The 26,722-nt window shown below is 39.3% G+C and overlaps 1 protein-coding gene across 6 annotated transcripts in view; it reads left to right on the top strand.

Moving 5' to 3' along the window:
* Positions 1-26,092, top strand: part of TXNRD1 (thioredoxin reductase 1) — a 65,604-nt gene extending 39,512 nt beyond the window's left edge. For all 6 annotated transcript variants that reach the window (XM_087449013.1, XM_004418047.3, XM_087449014.1 and 3 more), the window contains 7 exons: positions 794-886; positions 1,739-1,815; positions 3,067-3,223; positions 9,475-9,582; positions 11,852-11,947; positions 14,958-15,092; positions 24,127-26,092. In XM_087449013.1, coding sequence (XP_087305139.1) covers positions 794-886; positions 1,739-1,815; positions 3,067-3,223; positions 9,475-9,582; positions 11,852-11,947; positions 14,958-15,092; positions 24,127-24,195 — 735 coding nt within the window. In that variant the 3' untranslated portion in view covers positions 24,196-26,092. The remainder of the gene's footprint in view (positions 1-793; positions 887-1,738; positions 1,816-3,066; positions 3,224-9,474; positions 9,583-11,851; positions 11,948-14,957; positions 15,093-24,126) is intronic.
* The last annotated feature ends 630 nt before the right edge of the window (positions 26,093-26,722 follow it).

The following is a 26,722-nucleotide window of genomic DNA, read 5'->3' as shown; positions in this document are numbered from 1 at the left end:
AGAAATTGCGGTGACTTTATGGGTTTCTCCCATTAAATGTTTTATAGAAACCCATAATTTGGCTGTCATTCAGAGACATCAAAGGTTAATTACATACTTGTAGAAGCCTGCAGGTGACAGAGTTTCTAAGTCACTGTTATGGAGTCTGTAGGTTATCACTGACATCTGTGTGTAGTGGGTTAGTATGTTCCTCATTTGCCATAGCACAAGTACCCGGGCTTGCTCATTCCTCCCTGTATCCTTAACAAGTGAAGACAACCCCTAGTTATGATAAACACACATACCTCCTTGCCCACTATGATTTTTAGGGCTTTCTAGCTGTTATCTGTATCATGATTGGCCTGCTACCGTGTCTATTCTTGCTGACAAAGCTGAACATCTAGTCAAAAGAGGATCCTGAATTTGAGCAGCAGTGGCTCTCCAGGGCATTAATGGTTCTGGGTGAGTTATAAGATAGGAGCCTGGGAAAAGCAATAGGTCATTGGTTTAATTTTAGGGATTGTAGGGTGCTCTCTCTGGCTTTTTCCTTTCCTACTTTTGTCTCTGAATTTTATTCTTTTGAGAGCAGTTTAAAAGAAAGCTCCCCTAGCAATCATTAAGCAGTGAGAAAGAAGAGGATAAATAAAAGAATCACATACCGTCCTAATGATGCTAAGGTGAGGGAGTTGGCATAAAAGAACTTTCAAGCTAGATTTTATGTTTTAACTTTGGGTTAAAGAGATAGAAGAGGAGGACACAATTATTCACTTGGATACATGTCTTCTTGTGGAGTAAGACTTGATCACTCTTATAGGTTGAACAAATTGAAGCAGGGACACCAGGTCGACTCAGAGTGGTAGCTCAGTCCACCACGGGTGACAAAACCATCGAAGGAGAGTTTAACACGGTAAGGACTGGACCTAGGTCAGTACTTCATTAGAAAGCAAATAATGTGCTTATTGGGTATTTGCTGGGTACTTCAATGGTTGATTGCTATTTCCAAAACCCATGGTTCTATTCCTATTCTAAGACATCCTTATTACTTGTGATATTATAATTGGTTTGGGTATAGAGATGGTTTCAAATTTTTCTCACTGTAACTTAAAATATTTTTTTCCAAATGGCTATAAAAAGGCATCAGCATTTTTTTTGTGTGTGTGAGGAAGATCAGCCTTGAGCTAACATCCGTGCCAATCTTCCTCTTTTTTTTTGCTGAGGAAGACTGGCCCTGAGCTAACATCTGTGCTTATCTTCCTCCACTTTGTGTGGGAGGCCACCACAGCATGGCCTGACAAGTGGTGCATTGGTGTGTGCCCGGGATCTGAACCTGGGCCGCCAGCAGCAGAGCGCGCGCACCCAACCATATGCTATGGGGCCGGTCCCAGCATTTTTAAATGAGCTAGAATTTCTCTGTCCTGTGTTGTTTCCTTTTATCTCCCCAGCCCACCCCTTTAAAAAAATACTTTAATTCAGTCATAAGCTATGGTGCCTTTGTCTCTAATCTTGGCTAGATTTATTTAAGGAATTGTTAACTCCTTTTTGCTTAACAAGAAACAAGAATTTCTGCTATATCATGTTGAAAGGATTTTATTTAAAACATTTTAATTTGTTTAAACTCTTGCATTATTTTCTTAATAAAATCTTTCTTTCCAGATCTGGAAAATGAATCAGATTATCTTAATAAGCAGAGAAAAATATGATTAAATAACTCATGCAAAGCCTTCTTGTTAACAATCACTGTATATTAATAATTTTTCAGGTGTTGCTGGCAATAGGAAGAGATGCTTGCACAAGAAAAATTGGCTTAGAAACCGTGGGGGTAAAGATAAATGAAAAGTAAGAAAAAAATCTTTATTATGTCCTATTGAATACTATTTCAGTTATTTATAATATTGATTAATACTGGAGTTTCAGATTTTTAAAGTTAATTTTTACCATAGTTGGGACGTTCCCTTTTTTAGCTTAGAAAACTTCTTTCAGTGCCCTTCACTGAAATTTCCTATTTGTTTGTTTTTCCTTTTCCAAATCTAAATGAGAGAGATACTGACTTCTTTTTTATTTCTTTAACGTGTATGTGTACAAGTGTGTGCTTTGAGCTTCCTTAAATATGTAGATTTGAACTATGTTTAAAGTTACCAAGTTTTAGGATCACCAAAGTGGTCACTTCATTTTTAGTGACAGCTACAAGTATGAAAACTGATTTTTTTTTAAGGTAAAATCCTTTAGACTGAACCAGGGCACCAGATAACTGAGACTGTGGTATCTGCTTATGGGAGTGGCATGGGGTGCTTCCCAGTATCACCTTTCTTACATCCAAGTGAAAACAAGTGCTGTGTATGGTTACCTGCTTGGAAACTGAAAATACAGGGTTTGTTTGTTTCCTTCCAGGAGTAACATTTATTCAGGAGAAGAGATTTCCTAATCTTAGTGTGAGGATTTTTGCTCGATTTTTTTTTTCCCGTTGGGGTGGAGAGACAAGGGAGTTGAGGAGGTCACTAATAAGATTTAGCAGATCAGATGTTCCATCATAGTAATAACCTGCTAGCCTATTTCCAGTTGGGTCCAAGGTTTAGGTTTTGTATAATGTTAATAGCTAACATTTATTCTGTGCTTACTATGAGCCGTGGACTGTTGTGCTAAATGTTTTATATACATTCTCATTCAGTCCTTACAACCCCTTAGGGTAGATGATGGTATTCTTTTTCTTTTTACTATTATTCCTATTATCATTATTCCCCTGTATAGGTGGGAAAATGAGGCTTAGAGATGTTAGATAGCTCTCCCAAGATTGTAGAGGTAATAACTACAGACCTGGTTATTACAATTTAGAGTCCACATTCTCAACCACTATGTTCTAGTTCTCCCATTCTAGGGTTTCTTATAGTTTTCTTATTCCTCTGATTTTTTGAAATAGCCAGAATTGTCTCTAGGCTTCTGGTTCCTCTGAACTTTTTTTTTTTTGGTAATGCATTAGAACCTTGCCCTCAGCTGGAGTCACAATTTTGGGCTTCTTTGGGAGAAAGGAGATTTTGTTCTACTTAATTAATAGTGGTAATTGATGCTGATTTTAACTGAATGAATTTATAGGACTGGAAAAATACCTGTCACAGATGAAGAGCAGACCAACGTACCTTACATCTATGCCATTGGTGACATATTGGAGGGAAAGCTGGAGCTCACCCCCGTAGCCATCCAGGCAGGAAGATTGCTGGCTCAGAGGCTTTATGGTGGCTCCACTGTCAAGGTGAGTGTTGTGTCCATCACCCACTGAGATACTGTTTTTAATAATATTCCCAGTTCTCTATTTAGGGGTGGTTGTGAAGTTTTCCAGGTCTTGAATAATGTAATTATTTTGATGATGGCATCCTAGATGTGCTGTATTAACTGTATTCCAAATGAGACATTGTTAAGACTGCTGTACCTTTGTGACTTTATTATGAAAAGTGTCACTCTTGGAATCACACTATGAATAAAATGAGCTTGGTTAATCGAGTTGCGGCACTATTATGTTCCATATACTCATAATAGTTGCATTTTACATTAATTTCATTATTACCAATGTAAGTATAATTTTCTAAATCTTTTTGTGCACCTATCTAAGCTATAAAAGGATTTGGGGAATCTAGGTAATAATGTCACTGTGCAGAGCTGCTTAAACCAATATTCAGACTTTGTTCCCTTGTCCTTTCTAAAAATATGTTTGCCGCTCTTGGAATGTTGAATGTGTTACATTAATGTTTTAAAGTGGTTTTTAAAAGTCAGTGTAGGACATTGAAATTCTTAGGTATTTCCTGGGACCAGATGGCGAGAAAAGAATAAATATGCTCTAATTATTTTTTTAAGACTGTTTTTTTTTTTTTTTTAGAGCAATTTTAGGTTCACAGCAAAACTGAGAGTAAGGTACAGAGATTTCCCATATGCCCCCTGCCCCCACACATGCATACCCTTCCCCATTATCAACATTCTGTCCTTAATTATTTTTTTAAAAGGATTCTGGAAACATTGATTGTAAAGAATTTAGTCACTGCCCATTTTCTTTGTGCGTAAATCATCATGGGTTGATTGAGGTTGTTTGTAGTAATGGTAACCTCTAAGAACGCTGCTTCTGAAATTTGTGACAAGCATTTTGAATGTACCTGGGGTTAGTTTGGATTGTAGCATAATAAAATCTTATATTCGGAAATTAACAGGATTGAGAGTAAAAAGGGTTTTGAATCCCAGATTTTCTGATCATCCAGGGAATAGCACTTGGTTCATTTAACTATTTGGAATAAACTTAACCACCTCTTTGAGTGAGTTATGTCTTGTATTCACTGTTGCAGTTGTTGAGTATCTGGTAAATCAAGAAAGAGTGTTTAGAAATACAGCTTGAGATGCATTTAATTTGTTCTTGACCTTAGATCTTTGTGGTTTCCTAAAATGGAAAGAGATATATTTATATACCAACAATAACCGAAGGTCAAACATGCAAAAATTTGCTCCTAAATAAATTTGAAATCATTGTAGCACAAAATTCCTAAAAAAAAATTTAATGACTCTTGCCACCCACTTTGGACATGTACTTCCATATGTGGGGATAGAACTGTATTCTAGCATTTGTCAGGTAGAGCAAATTCTTAAAGTGCCTTAAGGTTTTATCAGCATCTGAATTTAATGTAAATTGAAATTAAAGGACTCTTTTTTGTTTTTTTTCCCCCCTTATTTTTAGTCTAACTAATATGACAAGTACTTTACTGAACAGGGAAGTAAACAGGAGCTGGTCAGTTCCCTGAGTTTGAAATTTCGGTCTGTCCTTCAATATGTAAATAAAGCTGAAATACTAATAGGTATCTAGGTTAATGAGTTACTCAAGTTTTTTTTTAAGCAACAGCATAATCTCTTTAATTTTGCCCAACATGCTTTAATGAGAACATTCCCACATATCTGAGAAGGTAGAGGATCCACACCCACCTTCCTCCCTTTTAAAGGAGCAGCTCTCTATTGAAAAATTCAGCTTAATGTAAACACCTGGCTAAATTAAATCTATTATGGGATTTTTAGAACCCAAAATGAATCATGGACGTTTGTGCCTTCCTCCAAAATTGATATCATATATTCTTTATTGCTTCACAAGAGTTTTGGAGGAAAGGAGACAAAGAACAGCTACCTTTGAGTGCTTCCAACGTGCCTGGCACTGTGCTAAGTGCTTTATACACATTATCTCATTCAGTCTTACGACAGCCGTGAAGACTAATGATGTATTACAGGAGAATTAGATAACGGTCTAAGGTCACAATGCTAGTAGGCAGCCAAGGCATCAATCAAGTCCAGATCTGATTGTAGGTACTGCTATCTTAACCATGATGAGTTATTGCCTAAGAGAGAAGGAAGATTTGGGAAGTATAGATTATAAAAGAATAGGCAACGAGGATACAAAAGACATCTCAGGACTTGGACTCCACCAATTTGCAAATCTCTCTATAATTTAAATTTTTCTGAATGAAATAAAGTGGAACATATATTGGAAAATTTTAAATGAACCTTTTTAACACTTAATGATTAAAGTTGTTTTCAAAGCTGCTATAAATATTTGGCACTAAATAAACGAAATATTCCATTATTTAGGGAACATGAAGGAATGAAAAAAAATGTTTTTATCATTTCAAAAACTGATAGAGCGGGGCCGGCCTGGTGGTGTAGTGGTTGGGTTTGCACGCTCTGCTTCAGCGGTCTGGGGTTCACGGGTTTGGGTCCCCGGTGTGGACCTATGCACCACTTATCAAGCCATGCTGTGATGGCGTCCCACCTATAAAGTAGAGGAAGATGGGCACAGGTGTTAGCCCAGGGTTAATCTTCCTCAAGTAAAAAGAGGAAGGTTGGCAACAGATGTTAGCTCAGGGCTAATCCTCCTCACCAAAACAATTAAAAATTAAAAGAAAAACAAACAACTGGTGGAGAATAGACCATAAAACTGAGTCAGCTATAGATGATGGACATTCCATTAAACTCTTTAAAAAGCCAAATGATAAGACACAAATACCAACTTTAAAGCACAGAATGATGGACACTTCAGCAGAATGACCAGTTGTCATTTCTTGGATCTTTTTAGAATTGCTCTCAAACACCTGAAATACTTTTATTTTTACATATAGTAAACATTAGCATCTTTATTTTTACTTCAAGTGGTATTTTATAAGTTAACTCTTTTTTATAGTAAATATAAAGTATTTTCTGTGGAAACTGAAGAAACCACAGTACATGTATCTTCAACTTCAGAACGGGTTATATTCTAAAACTTCATTAAGTTGATTGTTGTGAAAACTACGAAGTGTTTTTTTCCAAATAAAAGTATTAAAAACAATGATTACAAATGGAGGTGGGGGGTGGGCACAGGGAGTGAAGGGAGACATGTATATGGTGATTGACAGACAATAATGTACAATCAAAATTTCACAACGTTGTACACTATTAAGACATCAATAAAAAAATTAAAAAAACAAAAACAATGATTACATTTTCAAGCTAGGCCGTGACAGTCCATTTAAGCCAATTAGAAACTGAATTCTGGGACCTAGGAGAAACATATCTTTTATGTGGATCCAGATTTCCATCTGATATACCATTTTCTGCCTGAAGAACTTCATTTAACAGTTATTTAGTGCGTTCCTGCTCGTGGTGAATTTCTTGGCTTTTGTTTTTCTTTTTAAAAAAAAGTTTATTTTGCTTTTTAAAAAAAAATTCATTTTTTGGAAAGTATTTTTGTTGAATATAGAGTTCTAGATTAACAGTGTTTCTTTAAATGTTTTAATGATTTGCCCGTTGTCTTCTGCTTGCGTAGATTCTGAGAAGTAGGCTATCGTTTTTATCTTTGTTCCTCTTAAGATTTTTTTTTAATCACTGTTTTTTAGCAGTTTGATTATTGTATGCCTTCGTTTGCTTTTCTTTATAATTATTACGCTTGTGGTTTGTCAAGATTCTTGGATTTGGGGCCGGCCCAGTGGCGCAAGCGGTTAAGTGCGCGGGCTCCACTGCAGTGGCCCGGGGTTCCCCGGTTCAGATCCTGGGCGCGCACCGATGCACTGCTTGGCAAGGCATGCTGTGGCGGCATCCCATATGAAGTGGAGGAAGATGGGCATGGATGTTAGCCCAGGGCCAGTCTTCCTCAGCAAAAAAAGAGGAGGATTGGCAGATGTTAGGACAGGGCTGATCTCTTCACCAAAAAAAAAAAAGATTTTTGGATGTGTCAGTTTATGGTTTTTGTCAAATTTGGATCAGCTGTTCACTTATTTTTTCTGTCTTCCCTCTCCTTTTTTTCCTTCAGCCTCCAAATAATGAATGTTGGATCCCTGCATATTATTTTGTGGTCTCTGATGCTGTGTTCATGTTTTCCACCCCTGTTTCTGTGCTTCATTTTCTTAGCCTATTGCTGTATCTTCAGGTTCGCTGATATTTTCATCTGCACTGTCTTGGGTTGTTAATCCCAGTCTGTGTAGTTTGCACTTCAGATAGTTCTTTTCATTTCTACAATTTTTTTTCTTATCTCCTCAGTAAGTTCTTGTTTTCCTCTGTCTTCTGAATATTCAGAACCTGTTTATAATAGTTCTGTTAATGTCCTCTGCTAATTCCGTCATCTCATTTTCAGTGTCTGTTTCTGTTGATTGAGTTTTCTCTTGGTTTTGGTTCACATGTTCTCGCTCCTTTGCATGACTTGTTACGTTTGGATGGATGTGGACCTTATACATATTATGTTGTTGGGTACTGGGTTTTGTTGAATTCCTTTATACAGTGTTGGACTTTGTTCTGGCAGCCCGTCAAGTTACATGGGATTAGTTTTATCCTTTTTTAACTTGCTTTTAAGCTTTTTAGGGTCCGTCAACAGCAACCTTTCATCTAGAACTGATTTAGTTCCACTATTAAATCGATGCTCTTCAGAGGACTCTACCCCGTTCCTCTTGCATTCTGAATTCTTTCTACTCTGGCTGTGGGGACGGGAGCTATTTCTGGTCCTGGAAGAGCTCTGGTCATTTGGGGGCCTACTGCTTTCCAATGGTTCTTTCCTCACCTTTGAGTACTTCCCTCTGACACATTTACAGATCAGTACTCGGCCCACATCTCAGGAGGACCTCTCTGCAGATCTCAGGAGTTCTCTGTGTGCAGCTCCTCCCGTGATGGTGTTCTGCCCTGCAGCTTTGACCTGCCTTGCTACCCCGAACTGTGATCTCTGTCTCCATAACTCAGCAAGATGGCTGCACTCTGCTTGAGTTCTCTCTGCTTGCACTGCGTCCTAGAAACTGCTCTGGGCTGTCACTGGGCAGTCACTGGGCTCCCCTCCCATGTTGTCCTTCTCTCGGGGGTAAGGGTCCTGCACTGCCCGTTATTCAGTGACTACAAAGTACTGCTTCCTGTTTGTCTGAGCTTCTAGTAGTTCAAAGCAGGAAGGTAAATCTGGTCCCTGATAACACCGTTATGGCTGTCAGTGGATGTCTGCCTTTACCTTTGAATCAGAATTTCAAGAGTTTGTGTTCTTCTTAGACAAAAAGGACTATATTTATTGTTTCTAGAGGGAGGCACATTTTAAAGATTTCTCTCGTTTTAGAGAGTGAGAATTGAATTTCTCATATTTTAAATGCAGAATGTTACTTAGGCTCTCCTCTGCGTACAAATGTAACTAGTAGGTTTTTACTAAATAGCATTTACAAACACATTTTACACTTACGTAATACGTTTTTCACAAGTCACATCAGCACGTTAAAGGTTCTGAGAAATCTGATAGTAGAGAAACCTGTTTATTTGCTTAATGCAGCGTTTTACAAACTTGTCTGACTTCAGAACCTTTTTGTCATCTACACCTATTAACATCATAAAATACGCTCTGGGAATACTGTCCTAATCATTAGCTTTTTTGTGTCTATGGTCTTTATTACTATTTTAATGGCTGCATAATATTACATTGAGAGTATGTACTATAGAACCCCTTCCTTATTTGCCTTTTAAAGCCACTCTGATGTTGCCCCTATTGATGAGTACTGCAGCAATGCTCAATTAATTCATGTAGCTTTTTCTATATATTAAATTATTATTATAGGTTTCTAAAAGTGAGATTATTGGGCCAAAAGGTATAAAATGTTTTTATGGCTCTTAATATGTATTACCTAATTGGTTTTCCAAAGAAGTCACTTAATTTCTGTTACTGATAATATGAGACTATCAGCATTGGGTACACTAGTATTGTTTTTGGTTGCTTTATTAAAGGGAGAAAAAGTGTGTCTTTGTTGGTAGATGGATGGAGAAGCCACGTGAATCAGTTATTCATGACCAGTCTTGCCAGACTTCAAACTTCTACGTCACATCAGTTAATGGTTCTCAGTGTAGGTTTATATCTGGGATTGAGGCTTCCCATACATTTGGTAGAAATTTATTAGTCTATTTTCCTCTCCTAATTTTGAACCTTTTTGAAGTATACCCTTTTTTGACTTACAAATTCTGTCATAACTCTTTTCCTCCATTTTGAAACAGTGTGACTATGAAAATGTTCCAACAACTGTCTTTACTCCTTTGGAATATGGTGCTTGTGGTCTTTCTGAAGAGAAAGCTGTGGAGAAATTTGGGGAAGAAAATATTGAGGTAAGTTCTATTCTTGACTCCTATGTTAAGTTACCGCTACTTTTTTTTTCAAAATTTAAAGTAATTTCAGCCGTTTCGAAAAGTTGAAAAATAGTACAAAGAACTTCCGTATACCCATTATTCAGATAAACATGTTATTAACATTTTGCCTATTTGTTTTATACTTTTCATATTCTCTGTATCTCTGTGTATTTGTGTGTATGTTTTTTTTCCTGAACCATTTGAGAAGTAAGTAGAATGTCTCTTTACCCCTAAATACTTCAGTGTGTATTTCCTATGAACAAAGACATTTCCTTATATAGCCACAGTGTAGTTATCACTTTTAAGAAATTTAATATTGTATTAATTGTATACAATTAATACAATACAATTGTATTAATTGTAAAATTGTATAATATTGTAATACTTTTATCTCATCTACCTTCCGTTTTTCAGTTTCATCAGTTGACCCAGTAATACTTAGTTCTACTTTTTAAAACTGCTTTTACTGGTTTCTTTTTATTATGAAAACAATATTGTTGGAAATATGAAAAATATAGGAAAAGAAGATAACTAAAAATTAGCTATGTTTATACGGTTCTATTAGTATTGGGTTTTTTTCCTACCATTACTCTCTAATTTGTACTAACTGCCACTTGCCTTGTATCATATAGTCAAGGAAAATGCATGTGAAATATGCTATTTTTATATACACAAATAATGCTACACAAAGGGGCTGCCGTTTTAAATCATTTGAGAAAAGAGTCCTTTTAAAAGACCAGATTTGTAAATCAGTAAATTTTATGATACAGAAGTCTATTTTATATCTCTTAACATTTTTTTTCTTTATTATAATGCATTAGTAGTAGCATGTAATATCTTGGTCTAGTAATAATATAGTATTAACATTTTTTTCTGATTATAAAAATAACACATCCTCGTAAAAAGTTTGAAAAATTAGGAAAATATTAAAAAGGAAATTTTAATTCATGAAGAGATAACCACTATTAATATTTTGGCATATTCTGGTCTCCTTTTGTGTAGGTACATGTGTCTTAATTTTAAGGATGATTAAGTTATGTACAGATTTCTGTCCTACTTTACAATTAATGTTAAGTAACGAGCATTTCCCCCTAAAAACACCATTTTAAAACATGATTTGTGTAATATTTCTTTTTAGGGATGCTATACAATAATTTGTTGAGCCATTCTTAGATTGTTTACAGTTTTTCACTTATAAATAGAATGATGAACATCTTCACAATTCATTGTCTGTTTTTCTGTTTATTTTCTAAGGATAGATTCCTATCAAAAGGTATTTAAATTTTAAGATTCTTACTAATATTCCATATTTCTTGACAAATAATCTTTGGCTTTTGTTTTATTAGAATTTGCATTTCTCATTATAAAAGTAATTCACCTGAATTAAAGAAATTTTGAAAAATGTAGGGGAAATAGGAAACAATTACTCAGACTTATGTCTGTAACAGCCGTTATTAGCAATTTGGGGTAATTTCTTTAATCATCTTTTCCGTGTGTAATTGTTGTGATACTGTGATACTATACATTCAATTTTGTAATCCACATTTAAAAAAAAATCATATTACAACATAAAAGAACATTTATTATAATGTCGTCTACATAATTAGTATGTTTTTAAAAGATAGCCAACCACATATGTTTTGAATTGAGGCTAGCAGTTGGAGGAAAAAAAAATCCCTTTAGTCATCCAGGAGTTAAGTTTATGAAATGTCAGTGAGGATGTCTGTGTGTCCTCCATCTGTCCGTCTTCCCTCCCTCCCTCCTCCTCTCCTTCAGTGCTTTGGTGAATAATGCCAAAGGAGGAAATGTCTTTGGAAGCATTAAGCAAGAGAACTAGATAATTGCTATAATTGTTCCTGGCATCTTACTTGTTTCTTGCCCAAAGTTGTCATTTCTATAAGGTAACAAAATAGCGTTGAGGTTTTTTGGGGGCTTTTTGTTTTTTAATGTAAAGCAGCAAGTAATTATATGGCTTTTTTATCTGATTTGCTTGCTCTTTGTTGTTATTACTTAAGCTTTACTCCTTTGAGGTTGAGTTTAATAAGGGATGAGCTTAGAGTGAAAGGACCTGACAACAAGGAATTTCAAGTCATTTGCCTTCTGACCACATTCCTGTTTATTCCATGAATTTCACTGTTTAACGAAAGTCTATTTATTAAAGAGCTTTCACTGTCTTTGCACCACACCTAGTGTTTGACAAACATTCGTCTTAAGATAATGGGTCTAAATTGTGCTTATGCCTTCTTAGGTTTACCATAGTTACTTTTGGCCGTTGGAATGGACAGTTCCATCAAGAGATAACAACAAATGTTACGCAAAAATAGTCTGTAATATCAAAGACAATGTAAGTGCAATTCTTATTTAATCTTTTCTACTAATTTCATGTTGTTTTTAATATGTAGCTCTGTTTTGACCACATGATACACATTGCATTCCTTTAGTATTCTACCTATAGGTCTCCGTAGTTGCAGGGACATTATCCTAGAGCAAGTACCATGGCTCCACTGCTTGATCTCCTCTCAGCTTCCCTGGCACAGAGCCCTACAGATAGTAGGCAGGCAGTCAAACCTTGCTGAATGAAGGAACCAGAGGGATGACTTGAGAATTGTTTATGTTTGTGTTTGTAAAAGGGGAGCAATGAAATCGTGACTGTATAAACATAATGACAGAACAAAGAAGAACAGGAATAGCACGAGTTTGCATCCTAAGCAGCTGGCACAAATGAGAAAGCTGTAACAGGAAGAGCTCTTAATTGGGTTCTGATTTAAGATTTTATTGCCTGCTGCTACCTGTAACAACTGGTAACTGAAGGCCTATGGGCAAACTCCTTGACCTCATAGTTTGTTTCCATGCCTGTAAAATGATTGAATAAATCATTGGTTTTCAAACTTTTCTGTCTGCTACCCCCCACTTTATATTGTAACCCAGGACACATGTATGTCTGTACACATACTCTTTAAGTGTTGCGGATTGACTCTTAAGAGCACTGGAGTTTTTAACTCAGCTGGAATCTTACCTTAAAAAAAAAGGTCCTCCGTAAAAAACACAAATGATGCTGAAGAATCCATACATTAAAAGGCTAATAAACTCATAATTTTCATGTCTTGGGATTTGAATATAATTAAGCCATTTATCCTGTTTAGAAACTACTGCTCTAGACAGTAGCACAGTTTGAGATTGCTTTTTGCAGAATCTTTTTCCCAGAGTTCTAGGAAAACCTGGATCTTCTCCAAAAAGTCATCAAAGATGCATTTAATAAATGAATATACTAGGATAACCCATAACGAGCTATACACAGTTGACATAAAGAACAATTTTATGTAGAGTGTTTTTCTTTTTGGACATAAGTTTTATCATAAGTTTATTTGTATGTGTACATTAGATGTCATGCTACTGTAGACAAAAGGAGAAAATGTCAGATGTTCTCATCGGCAATCTGTTATCTGCCTCTAGCGAGAGAGACTGCGGTTGCACGTAGCAATCAGTGAAACCTCAACAGTGTCCTTCATACCAAGCAAATCTGTTTTAACTGTATATAGTTCTTTTGTCCTTTTTTTCCCTACTGCTGTCATTTTTTTCAAATGGCATTTGTTACATAATCTGAAAGATAATTTTCACTACTAATAAACGTATTTTAATTAAAATAGTTGAGGCCATAAGTAGAGTGAAATTGTTTTCAACTATTTTCATAGACAAAGATGGTATTAGAAAAGAGGAATACTAGTCACTGCTCTTCTCATAAGCAGTCTTGTCCCAAAACATGTTTCTAGAACTTGACCATTCTTGGGACATGCTTTTATTCATCTTGAGTCAGTCACTTCACTAAGTGTCTAAATATCCTTGGTTTTAAATAATAATTATAATATTTATTGTCTGCTAGGCTTTTATTCCTTCTGTACGCTATTCTTTTTTTAGATGAAATATTTAAAATTTACAGAAAGATGTGGGAAGTGCCCACCATGCAGAGTCAGTGAATGTTAACATTTTGCTATATTTGCTTCAGAGCTTTTGTCTTGTGAGAAAGCGTCACAGAGGCAGTTTATAACAGCCTGTGTTTATGAGCACTTACTCTGTGCTGGGCACCACTTAGAGGTCCACCTGTATTAACCTCTTTACTCCTCATACAGCCCTGGAGGTGTGTGCTATCACTATCCCATTTTATAGATGAGGAAACTGAAGCACATGTCATTAAGTGATTGTGCCCAGGTCATTTACCTAGTTAATGGCAGAGCTGGAATTCAGTCCCAGGCCATGTAGATTCCGTGCTATTAACCATTACCCTGTGCCTGTGTAGTCTTTTGTATTCCTTCCTGATCCTATACCCCTCACTCCTTCCTGACCCCAGAGGCAACACTGGCCTGAAGTTGGAGTGTCTCACCTGTTAATGTTGTTGTATGTTTGCCACCTATTGTGTGTCCATAGACATTATACAGTGTGGTTTAATTAAGACTGCTGTCCTCAGTGAATAGAAGCCTGCAGCTTATCTTTTTACTCTTGTTCTTTTGAGATCCTATCCATATTATTACATGTTGATCTAGTATATTTTAAGTGCTGGTATATTTTGTGCTTTATTTATCCGTACAGTAAACTGCTGATTGTCAGGATGAGTAAACAGATTCCCACATGGAATATTACAGTACTTTGGCAGCAGAATGACCTTCCTGATTGTTTTCCAGGGAGCAGTTGAACCTTAGATAAGGCTCTGCACCCCACAGCCTGAGTTGCCTCATCTGTTATGAGGAGATTGGACTGGATAGTCTAGCTCAGTTGGAGTTGGCTCTGAAAGTCTGAGCAGTAGAATGCATCTTGGCAGAGAGGTAGCCTGAGTTCGGGGTTTAGAATTTATCCAAAATAATTCCCACACAGGTATTTCAGAGTTCTCAAACATTTTTCTTTTGCTTGCAAAACTGTTTTTAGATTGGAATGGTCTCAAATCTAATTGTGCTATCTATCTCCAAAACCTTAGTTAAAATGATTTTTTAGTTTGAATGACTGCTGTTAAATGTTACAGCTGTTACAGATAGTTATCTGTAGCTTTGAGAACCAAATAGAGGAGATGAGGACACACTTGTCCTTTGAAAACACTTCCTAGAACGTTTTGGTGCGTCAGGAGTTGCAGACATCTTTGCTGTTACTGTTCTTCCTCGTCGTCACTCGTGGCCGCTCTTACCCCTTCCCCCTTGCTGGCTCTGACCACCCACTCTGTACTGAGTTCCTTCAGCCTCGCAGCTTGGCAAGCATTAATATAAGTCTTTGGCCATTTCTTAATGGGGTTTTAGAAGAGACTGGGGAAATATTCTAGGCTCTTAAGGAAAAAAATCAGCATAATCATATTACTTTATTTTCTGTTTTAGGAGCGTGTTGTAGGCTTTCACGTACTGGGTCCAAATGCTGGAGAAGTTACACAGGGCTTTGCAGCTGCAATCAAGTGTGGACTGACCAAAGAGCAGCTGGACAGCACCATCGGCATCCACCCCGTCTGTGCAGAGGTGGGCCACCTGCGCTTCCGCAGCTCTTGTTCAGAGGTGCACGTCACCTCGCTTGCGAGTAGCAGATCCAGGGCTCTGAGGCTTGTGTGCTTTCTGCTGTACTCAAGCTACGTCTGTACCTCCTTGCAGCTTAGTAATGATGGAGAGGACCTCAGAAGAAGGCTTTGTCTCTAGAGACAGTTTTTCCTCTTTCAAATATTTTTTGTTCCTGGTGTGAACTGGATAGTACTGTCATGCTGTTAAATGGTAAAAATGATGAGAGTGATTTATAGAGATGTGCCTTAAATCTTTTATTTATCTCTCCTAAATTATTTTCATGGCAATCAGTTAATAATGCCATTCATACCCAGAAAGAGCATCAATCCTAGTTTTCCTGGAGCCACCTCAGGGCTAAATGATATTGTCTACCTCTTTAGCTTTTGGTATCAAAGAATGAGATTGAAAGTGATGCTTTTAAAAGATAAAGCAAATGACAGTGGAACTGGAAATTGACCACTTCTGGGCCTCTAGGTGTCAGTGTTTCTTCACACTTGTCAGTGATCTCCCAAGAGTTGAATATGGTGATGCTTACTACTAAATGGGGATTGTAAACCAAAAATGTGTCTAGGTTGGAGAACTTGGTGAAGGCTGGGAGGAGGTATCAGCTTAAGTAGGGAGTTGAAAATGGCAGCTGTTACCTAGCCACCATAGTCAGTGGTTTCCAGGGTGTACGTTGTGCCGACACACACACACATGCATGCGCGTGTGCACATTGATGCCAGATTTCATTCAGCATCTTGTTAACCGGTTGGTCTCTGTTCTTGATTACCCTTGCACAACTGAATTCTTTGCTGAGTATATGAAATGTCAGCTTTAAGACCTGGAAAAATGTTCTAGTTTTCTTTTGCCTTGCCTTTTTTATGGTTAGAGATAGTCGTCTTCTCTGTATTAATATGCACTTGGCTGGGGTGGAAGCATAAAGTATTAACATGTTTAGTGACTAGGGCATTATTCATAGAAAACTGCTGTTTTTATGAAATAAAACTAAGCTTCATATATAAGCATATATATGTTGAACATAAAAATATAACATAAAACATAAAAATTGAAAGGAGTCTCAAAGCTCTTTAAAAATGTGTGATATATCTTTTATTCAGTGTAGTGACTAAGACTCTTTGCTTAGGCCAGGATCCAGTTAACTTCATTTTTTTTAAAAAACACTTTTAGTGACTGTATTAGTTTCTAGGGTTCCTGTAAACAAGTACCACAAACTGGGTGGCTTAAAACAATGGAAATTTGTTCTTTCTTAGTTCTCGAGGCTAGAAGTCTGAAATCAAGGTGTCAGCAGGACCATACTCCCTTCGAGGGTTCTAGAGAGGAATCCTTCTTTGCCTCTTCTAGCTTTTGGTGGTTGCTGGCAGTCCTTGGTGTTCCTTGGCTTGTTGGCTTGTTGATGCAATCTCTGACTCTGTCTTCACGTGGCCTTGTCTCCTGTGCATCTGTGTCCAAATTTCCCCCTTATTGTAAGAACATCCATCATTGGATTAGGGCCACGTAATCCAGTATGACCTCATCTTACCTTAATTACATCTGTAAAGACCCTGTTTCCAAATAAAGTCACATTCACAGGTACTGGAGGTTAGGACTTGAACATATCTTTCTGGGGGGGCTTAATTCAACCCACAATAGTAAGTGTATTTAAAATTAAAAACTACATCAACCATCTCCGACGTGGATGAGAAGATAACTTCCCAACTTGTATATGCGAGTGTCGAATTTGTTTTATCTGAATTCAGCTCTCAGTGGGCTGATTAAAAGACTGACGGGTGCTTGACTCCTCTCACCCCACCTGGTTGTTTTGTGTTGTGTTGTGTTATGATCCAGCAGTGGCTAGTGTGGCAGCATCTGGCAGGATGACTGCCAGCTGGACAGAGAGCTGTGGTGAGGAGGCAGGATGTCTTCATGAAGCCTCTGCCTGTGGGGAGGTCAGCCAAAGGCCTCCTCTCCTTGGATGCCTGGCACATTCGGGAACCCTTTTTAAGCGTTTGCTGCTGTGCTTCTCCATCTGTGGGTTCTCTTATGACTTTGAAACTCAGAAGCTGAATGTTCCACTGCTTTGATAAGGTTTAGAGATTTTTTTTCCCAAGCCGATGGCTGATTAAGATGAGAAATTGAGTGTTCTCTCACTCTCTGAACACATTTGTTGTACAGCTATGTGGATAGCACTGCACTGGGCACCTGGGGATACAGCAGGGATTTCAGATGTGATTAAGAGTGAGGAGACAGATGAGTGAAGCGCCAATTATAGTTCCGTGTGAGGAGGCTTAGGATCAGGGTAAATATCAAGTGGTGTCTGGAGTAGCGATATTGCGGTAGGACGGTGGAGGAGGGAGTTCCTGCCTAAAACAAGAAGATGTGTTAGTGTGAGCCCGTCGGAGGGAACACCAAATGAAAGTCTTCTGTGGGAGAGAGCAGGGCTCACAGAGGGAACTCAGTGCTGCTGTAGCTTGAAGAGCTTAAAGAGAGGTAAGAAAAAAATTATGCTGGAGAAGTAGGTGGGAAGATCATGGCCTTGTAAACCAAGGCGGGGTGTTTTGACTTGATCCTGGGGGCACTGGGATTCAGCTGAAAGAGGTTTAAAGCAGGGGATAATGTGATCAGATACATTGTTGAGAGAAATCGCTCTGGCTGCGCTGTGGAGGATGGACCAGAGGAAGCAGCTCTAGAGGCGAGAGAGGAGGTGGCAGTGGCCTGAACTGGGGTGATGGCAGCGGATGTCAAGAGACGTTGATAAATTTGGGAGAGAAATAGGAGATAGAGTTGATAGTGCTTGCCAAATGATTGGAAATGGGAAGAGGGAAGAACTGAGAATGGCTCACATTTGTGGTCTGAAGTGGGAAGCAGTAACAGAGAGCAGGTCTGAGGGAACAACTGGCAGTGGTGCTGATACTTCTGAGGGCTTACTGTATGGGTCAGGCACTCAGCTGTCCACGAGTTGAGTCCTTACAAGAACTCCACGGGGTAGGTGGCAGTAGTATCTCCATTTGACAGCTGAGGAAATTGAGGACAGAAAGGTTGAGTAACTTGCCCAGAGTTACTCAGCTTAGAAGTGGCGGGACTGGGATTCAAACCCATGCAGTCTGGCTCCTGAGGTCCCACGTTGTACAGATGATACTCCACTTGCACACGTCTTCCCATGATATTTGACATAGAATTTAAAAAATGGAAATGATTCTTGGTGGCAATATGAGCCTAGTGGAGACCCAGCTCTGGGTTGTAATCTCACTGAGCAAATTCTTGTTGAACCTGGCCACATCACCCAGCTTTGCAGAAGCTTAGTTTACACATTAAATGAAATAGAGGTAACATGTAACTCAGAGAGCTGGTGAGCAGTGCTGTGTGCCAAGTGTTTAGGAGAGTTCGTGGCGTTTGGTAGATACTCATTTAACTGCATCTGTTGGCTGGTTTTTCCCAGGGTATTTCATTATAGAAGATGTGGCTTGACTAAAGGTCATCATTACAGTATTTTTAAGGTGGGTGGGTGGTGGGAAGGAATGTATATTTTGAAAAAGCTCCTGTGGTAATTTTTTTTACCTTTGGGTATGAAATATTTGTTTAGAAACTAGATTTTAAAAAACCAAAGGCTTCTGACCCCTGACTATGGAAATCTTTTTTAAAGCTTCTTGATCAAGAGAAAGTGACATTTGATCAGCAGGGGATTTTTAGGGACTGTTTGTGCTAAATGCTGGGTTCCAACTTGAATTTACTATTGAACCCACTGTCTTTTCGTGTCCAGTCATATGCTGTAGAGGGGTGCCGCTCAAAATTCGGTCCTCAGAATGTTACTAGTCCATGTGAGATAGGGATGGACATGAAGAAGAAAGGTTTAGAAACTTTAAGAGCTATTTGACAGTATCTGATATAATAAAAAATTGGCTTTTAATTTTACATGCCTTTTAAAATTTCATTTTCCTAATACGTTTTTATTGAATTTCACAAATGTCAGTCCATTGGATGGATTAGACCTGATAATTTAAAAACTGGTCCTGAGCACTGTTTTAAAGTGTTCAGAACTAGCCACAGCTCCCAAGCCAGCTGTGGGTGGTTTGCAGAATGAATTATCGAATGAAGTCCTCTGTGCCATTTTGATAAAATAACCTGGGCAATTGAGCGACCTTTGGCTCTGAGGAATAATTACTTAGAAAAGTTGATGAGTCCTTCATTGAGGAGTTGCTCTAAGAGGAGAGGCTACTCTTGTTTTGACTGAAAGCCCCTTGGTGTCAGGAGGAGAGGGAGTCCTAACGCCTGAAGCATCAGTCATGCGTTGGCATTATTCAGTGTAGTCCATGATAATTTATGCTGGACATCTGAGCAGCAGTAATTGAAGCGGACACTGATTACACATCATTTGGAGTAGTAATTTCAACTAATCAAGTTTATTTGAAGGGGAAGAATAATAGCTCAAGAGGAAGGAACGTTAGGAAAGACCCCTATGCAATGTCTTAAAATGAATTTTAGTGCCGAACATCAAAAGTTTTATTTTCAGGTTACTCTTAAAAAAAAAAAAAAGTTTTGTTTTCGTAGTCAACATAATCAGTCTAGAGTGAGGGGTCTCATGAGGCTGGGCAGAGTTGGGGCAGATGTGAACGTGAGATGAATGCCTACAGCTGCATTTGACCTTTTGTGAGTGTTCTTTGTGTTAGGATAGAAAAGCATGAAGGGGCAGCCTCCATGCTCACTTTTTTTTTTTTTTTTTTGGTGAGGAAGATTGGCCCTGAGCTAACATCTCTTGCCAATCTTCCTTTTTTTGCTTGAGGAAGATTGTCGCTGCCATGCTCACGTTTTAGAAACATGTTTTTGTGACAATTCTAAAGCAGCTATGTGCAAATAAAATCTTGTAAAAATTGACCCCGTCAGTTTTTTCATTTAGACTAATCATGGCAATTTGGCTTCCCCATCTCTTTAGCGTAAGCATGTTATCAGTATAAGAAAAATAGGTAAGAGCTCCTTTTTGTATCTGCTTCCTTTTTTGATGGGTTTAGTTTTCTATCTAAATCTCCCACAAGTTCTGTTTCTAAATTAATTCCTGAGAAATAAAACTTAAGCTTGCAAATTCACAAGCCTGAAATTTGTTTTAATGTATTCCCTGCCTCCTTATTTTTCTTCCTTTATAAAAATTGAAAAGAACATGTTTGATGGTATTTTAAATTGCCCGTATCATCATCATCCTAACACAGCTATTTTCATTATTGCATATTGTTCTTCTGTCCTCATCAGTCACACATTTTTTTAAACAAAGGAATTTTATTGCTTTTCAAAAGAGTTCTACTAGTTTACAGTGTCATCAGCATGGAATTTAAGAGTGCTAATGAAAATGTTGCGAATTCGGTGTAAATATATTTTTTCTATAGTAAAGTATAAAAGGGATAACTATTTCAAGGATTTTTGCATATCTTTGCTAACAAAGATGAACCTCTTTTCTCATAATTATTATTATTATTTTTTATGTGAATTGTCCATATTTTCTTCTGGCCTCGTATTTTTAGTGTCTTAGGATACTGGCCATTATTATTGGGTCTGAATTTCTTGAGGTGCTTATGATATGTTAGCATATGGGAAGTAAAATGGCTTTGTCGCTGCTTTAAGGCTGAAATAGACTCAGGGCGGGCCGGCCCCGTGGCTTAGTGGTTGGGTGCACACGCTCTGCTACTGGTGGATCCCGGGCGCGCACCAACCCACCGCTTCTCCGGCCATGCTGAGGCCACATTCCACATACAGCAACTAGAAGGATGTGCAGCTATGACATACAACTATCTACTGGGGCTTTGGGAGAAAAAAAATAAATAAATAATAAATAAAATAAAATAGACTCAGGGCTTTTCGCAGTAATGTACCTTCTTTACACAAAAGTATCTTCCCCTTTTATTCAAAAGTAGTTTTGATGCTATTCCTGTTCCTTTGACCTGCATAAGTCAAAATGGACTTGATTTCTTGTGCTCTTTCCTCTTTGTGTTGAAAACTAGGAAACTAGTTATTTCTCAGGAATCAAAGGGGCAGCTGACCAAAAAGTTTGTCCAGGTGTGCCAACAAAGTTACAGGCACTCTCTGAGTCCTGCTTCCACCGGGGACTCTCCCAAATAAGTCGTGGCCTCTGGTCTCAGTACGACGCTCCATGCTTGAGAACGTTGGCCTGGGTAGCATGGGGCAGATGGGCTCTGCAGAGTCTTACCAGTTACCCACCAGCTTATTAGTGTGACCAGAAGGGGTTTGGATTGAAGTCTTAGTTGTACTCAGTAACCAAATGTGTTTCTAAATTTCGTTGATCGAGTACAAAGCCCTTTTATGTTTGCAAGCCTGAGCGATGTAAATGGCCAGTGGGGGCTATTTTTGGTCTCTTGCCTATGAAGGTTCCTTGCTGGTGCTCTGTGGTCGTCATGGGTCAGCTGCAGCTCAGCTTCCACGCCATCTTCACTCCAGGATCGGGCTGATGGGGCAGCCTCTCCCCCGGGCGTTGCTGGCTAAATGGCAGAGGGAAGGAGATTGTAGGAAGGCACACCTTGGTGCCTGAGGCTTCTGTTCAGCAGTGATGTGTCCCACTTCCACGCACATGTCCTTGGCCAGAGCAAGCCCTGGCCCCCACGTCTGCATCCAGTAGGGCGGGAATGTATAATGTGTAGTCCACACGAAAAGTCATCACAGGGAGGTGAAGGCACTGTATGTTTTGGAAGCTGACAAAAATTTCACAGTAGTTCAATCAGAATTAGAAAGACCTGAACCTGGTGTCAGTGTTAACACGAAGAGAGATCAGATTTGACAGAAAAGAAGCAAAATATATAAGACTTAGTAGCTGATTATATATCAGCAGTAATGGAGATAGAAGAATTAAGGATTAATCCCAAATGTGTGGCCTGGACAACCAAGTAGTGGCGATGCCATTCACTGAGAGGAACCGGATGAAGGGGAGATAAGGCTTCAGTCCTGGACATGTTAAGTTTGAAGTGTCATCCAAGAAGAGGTGTGTGTTAGGTCTCACTGGTGTGTAGCTCAGGAGACACAATGGCTGGAGAGATTGCGAATTCATCTGCCTAAACGGGAGTAGTTGGCTGAATGAGACACTATGACAGGAGAGTGTCTAGAGGGGAGAGAGCTGAGGGTGGAACCTGGGGGAGTGCTTTGTGGCCTTGTTCATGTTGTCCCCACATGGACAATGGCAATACTTGTGCAGCACATTGGAGTAAATGGATCAGGCGGCTGCATCTACAGCCAGCCCTGGAGCTCTGGCCACCCCAAGGGCTGGGGGACGTTTGAGTACCCCTCTTTGCCATGGCTGAGGAATAGCCACAAAAGAAGGAAACAGGAAGGAGCACTCTCATGGAAACAAGAAGAGGAAAGAATTGTTAATAGGTAGGTGAGATTAGCAACAAGAAACGCTACAGAGGGGCGGTGTAAAGTGAACAGCACAGGGTGCCCTCTGGATGAGAGAGTTACTGATGGACTGCAGGAGAGCTGCAGGCATTCTGTTTGGTGAAACTACAGAGTTAAAGTAACTGGCAGTTACTTTCCCACGCAGTGGACTTCTAGGCTTTGGATTTTGCCAAGAATTCACAGCGCGTTGCCCACTCTGGTGTTGCTTTGCATAAGAAATTCTAATATGTGGTGGTCTTTAGACAGCCTGCATTAGAATCACTTGGGACTCCTGCTAAAATTGAGATTCCTCGGCCCTACTCTAGATCTGTCAAATCAGAATCAGTGGGCCGGCCCCGTGGCTTAGCGGTTAAGTGCGCGCGCTCTGATGCTGGCGGCCCGGGTTCGGATCCTGGGAGCGCCCCGAGGCACCACTTCTCCGTCCAACGCGAGGCCGAGTCCCACGTACAGCAACTAGAAGGATGTGAACCTATGACGTACAACTATCTACTGGGGCTTTGGGGGGAAAAAACTGAATAAATAAAATCTTTAAAAAAAAAAAAAAATCAGAATCAGTGTGGTTTCCGGTTATTTTAATCAGTGAACAGGCTTATAAGTTTGAGAACCATTGATTTTTGCATAGGCAGTCTTGAGTGGTAGCAAGTCAAAGCTCCCTAAAGATGTTAGGGCTCTAAGTCCACAAGCAGTAAATGTTCGCAAGGATGTGAAACAAGGAGGCCTCCTCAGTTACTGCAAGTGAGAGTATCAGTTGGTCAGGCATCTTGGAAATCCAGCCGACTCTTCAACCCAGCAATTGTACCTCTAGCTCTGGGTGCAAGGAGACATTGGCATGTCACAGAGCATATTGCAAATAACATATTGGCAATAGCTTGGATGGCCAGCAAAAGGAGCCTGGATATGTAATTTGTAATATATTCACTATTTGAGTAATTAAGTACTATAGTATGTAGTATATATACTCTATATGGTATAGTATGCTATAGTAATTGAATACTCTTAAGTGGAAAAATGGAAGAATTAGAGCTATTTGTATCCATATGAGTGAATTACAGAAATACAATATTGAGCCAAGAAAGCAAGTAGCAGAAGAGTACATACATCATTTTGCCATTTACTTGTAAAGTTTCTGAAAACCTACAAAAGAAATGCAGGAAGAAATACATAGGGATGGTAAGCACCAGTTAGGGGCAGGGAGGGAGAAGGTGGTCAGGGAGGGGCACGCATTGGGCTCTAACCATCCTCGTAAAGCTCCCTGAGTGGGGCGGGCCAGGGGCGTTTGAAATAGTGTACTTTATACCTTTGTACATATCCAGAATATTTCATGATGCATTTCTTTTAGAGAATTGACAAGCGGGGTAACTGACTTAATTGTTTTAATCACCCTCATGCTAAAAAAGTTCTTGACTAGATATAACCTAAATTTTCTTCTCTTTCACCTTGGTTTTAAAATGTTTTTCCCCTTTTATCCTCTGGAGAAATTGAGGATATCCTTGGTCATATTACATCTCTGTTTTATTCTTTGTAAGTAGTCACCTAAGTCATTCTTAGTACATATGGTGTTATCTGAACTGCTCCCTGTTAACTCATTCGCTCAGGTGTCTAAAATTCTGTTGCTTTCTCCTCCCCGCAGATATTCACGACACTGTCGGTGACCAAGCGCTCTGGAGGAGACATCCTCCAGGCTGGCTGCTGAGGTTAAGCCCCAGTGTGGATGCTGTCGCCAGGACTCCAAACCACTGATGCGTTTCCTTGCCCAAATCCAAGGCGAAGTTTTCAGGAAGCTTCTTGGGCTTTGGCACCTGCGTGTGCTGTGCTTACCCCACCCAAGGCCCCCTTGGATCTCATGGGTAGGAGGTGGTGAATGCAAGGCAGGCAGCATCACACTGGGGTCACCAGGACTGACTCTAAACTGGTACTCGGCGGTGCATCGAAGGGATGCGTCCATGACGTCACTGGCCTCAAAGCCCATGCGGTGGGCAGTGATGGAACAACTGTCGAAGCAGTTTTAGCATGACCCTTCCTTTGTGGGTCGTCTTCTTCTCATTGTCAAGCTTTCTAAAGTTGAGTATTTTTTTCTTATTTCTCTAAGGTGTTAATGATACTAGTGATGAAAAATGTTAGCAGTCAATTTTTGTCCAGAAGCAAGTCATGGTTAGAGTATGCAAATAAGGTGCCTAGTTGCTCGGAAGGCATGATTTGGCTCACTTGGAGGCCGCACACACTTGTCCCCGAAGGAGAACTGTCCTAGGACTCAAATGTGCTGTTCTACTTGACTGACCTGCTGTTCAGCACTGTTTCACCTAGTGAGTTCTGTGTCCAAAACAAGTAAATTTATGAGTGACTCTAGCCAAATTTGCCCCCACGTGCTACATCACTGATGATTTTTAGTTCTGTTTAGGAAAGGAAATGGCCACTTGGCCAGCCTGTTTGAAGTAATACGCCAGTGCAGGGAACCTGGCAGTATAGGACGGTTTCCACCATTATTCGTCATGGAGGCAGATGTACACCTTATATGGGAAAAAATAGTAAATGTCTTTATCTAGTTCACTGTGTGCTGGTCTAAGTAAGCTGAGATCTTTTGTAATGGAAAACACTTGTTTAAAACTTTTTTTTTTTTTTGATAGCTTTAGCTTTAAGCTAAAAACACAAGATAGCACGGCTTTATTTTTTGTGTGTATTAGGTATCTATCGCTTCCTAAGATCTACATTCATAGGAAAATAGGTCTTTCCACACTTATGATTTAATAATTCTTTTGTAGTAATTTTTTTAAGGAAGCTGTTAATATCATAAGTTATTATTTTTGAACACAGGTGGATGTGAAGGATTTTCTTTTAAAAACCAAATGGTTTTGACTTTTTCTGTTGAATGAATGACTGTACCTGGTGGAATTTTGGCAGAAGTGTTTACACTCCGTTAGCATTCCAGCTTGTATTATTACAAAGAGGTATTAACTCCACAGTTATGTATTTCTCTATAAATATACTGACTAAGGATTATAGTTAGGCAGTCTTCTCACTATAGAAGCTGGATTTGAAACACGTGCTGTGGACGTGGGGCCTCCCACCAGCAGTTAGCTCTCTGGCTGCTTTACCCTCCCCGCCCTCCGCTGTATCTCTCAGCTACAATACCGCGTGGTGGATTCAGAGTACATTTCTTGGTCTCCTCAGGGAACTCACACATCTGCCTGGCATTTAGTCAGCAGAGCTCCTAACCCTGAGCCACAGGGCTCTGCCTCACGGCCTCCTCCCATCTGGTTATGTGAAGAAAATGGGAAAAGGAGAAAGGAGAGGAGAGTTGAGGCAATTGACTGTGTTCAGTTTTATTTATTTTTTTAATTTGTTTTTTCTCCAAGTCTGCCAATCTCTGAAATTAGAACAATAGGCAGTATGAGATGATCGTGCCTAATCATGTTGTGATTCTCTCTTCGTGGAATGGAATGTTCTGCCCCCACAAGAAGGATTTTACTTCATAGACTTGTCTTGTTTAGATTCTGTAATTGCCCAGTGCATTGAAACTTATACTAAATTTTATGTTTTTTGTTATAATCCTCTGAAAAAAAAAACCAACGTGAAACATTAAAAGGTATTAACATCCACCGTGTGTGCCTTCTTACTGAATGATGTTCTTGGGATTCTTTGTGTGAGTGCCGCACAGACTTCAGGTTCCGTGTTGATAATTATGAGAACTAGCTGCTGAGTGAGCTCGAGTGATGCTGTGCTCTCTGGCCTGCTCAGGATCTGCTGAGGTTTACGTTTTAGTGGTGTTGGCTTTTTAAATTCCATTTTTCAGCTTCTCCTGATTTGACTTGTCAGTCTTGGTCTTTAAAGTGACAAAACACCCCACTCCACTCAGGCTCACTCTGTGTCCTGGCACTTTGTACATCCGTGGCTGCATGTATCTGTTATTTCCCCATGCAGCGCTGTGAGGTGTGCAATCCTTCCATCCTCTCTGGACCGAGTGGTCTTTGGGTATGGACAGACTGGTCATCGCCATTCCCAGCCCCTGGCCGTATCAGGCCACACAGTAGGTGTTCAATAAGCATTTACGTTAACGTTGATTGTCATGCTCATATTGTTCACTCACATGCACTTAATTTCCTTAGGCATCAGTTGTTAAGCAGAAACTCCTATTTTTTGTTAATCCTTACCAAAAACCTTTCCAAAGTACCTTTCCATTCCATCCTGAGTAATTGCAGAGTGCTAACAGTAATAGCCACATGGGGGTT

Source organism: Ceratotherium simum, chromosome 25 (assembly GCF_057802395.1).
Source record: "Ceratotherium simum simum isolate JZ-2026a chromosome 25, ASM5780239v1, whole genome shotgun sequence".
Classification (NCBI taxonomy): Eukaryota; Metazoa; Chordata; class Mammalia; order Perissodactyla; family Rhinocerotidae; genus Ceratotherium; species Ceratotherium simum.
Note: the sequence above shows the minus strand (reverse complement) of the source record. Positions and strands in the feature narration are given on the sequence as shown.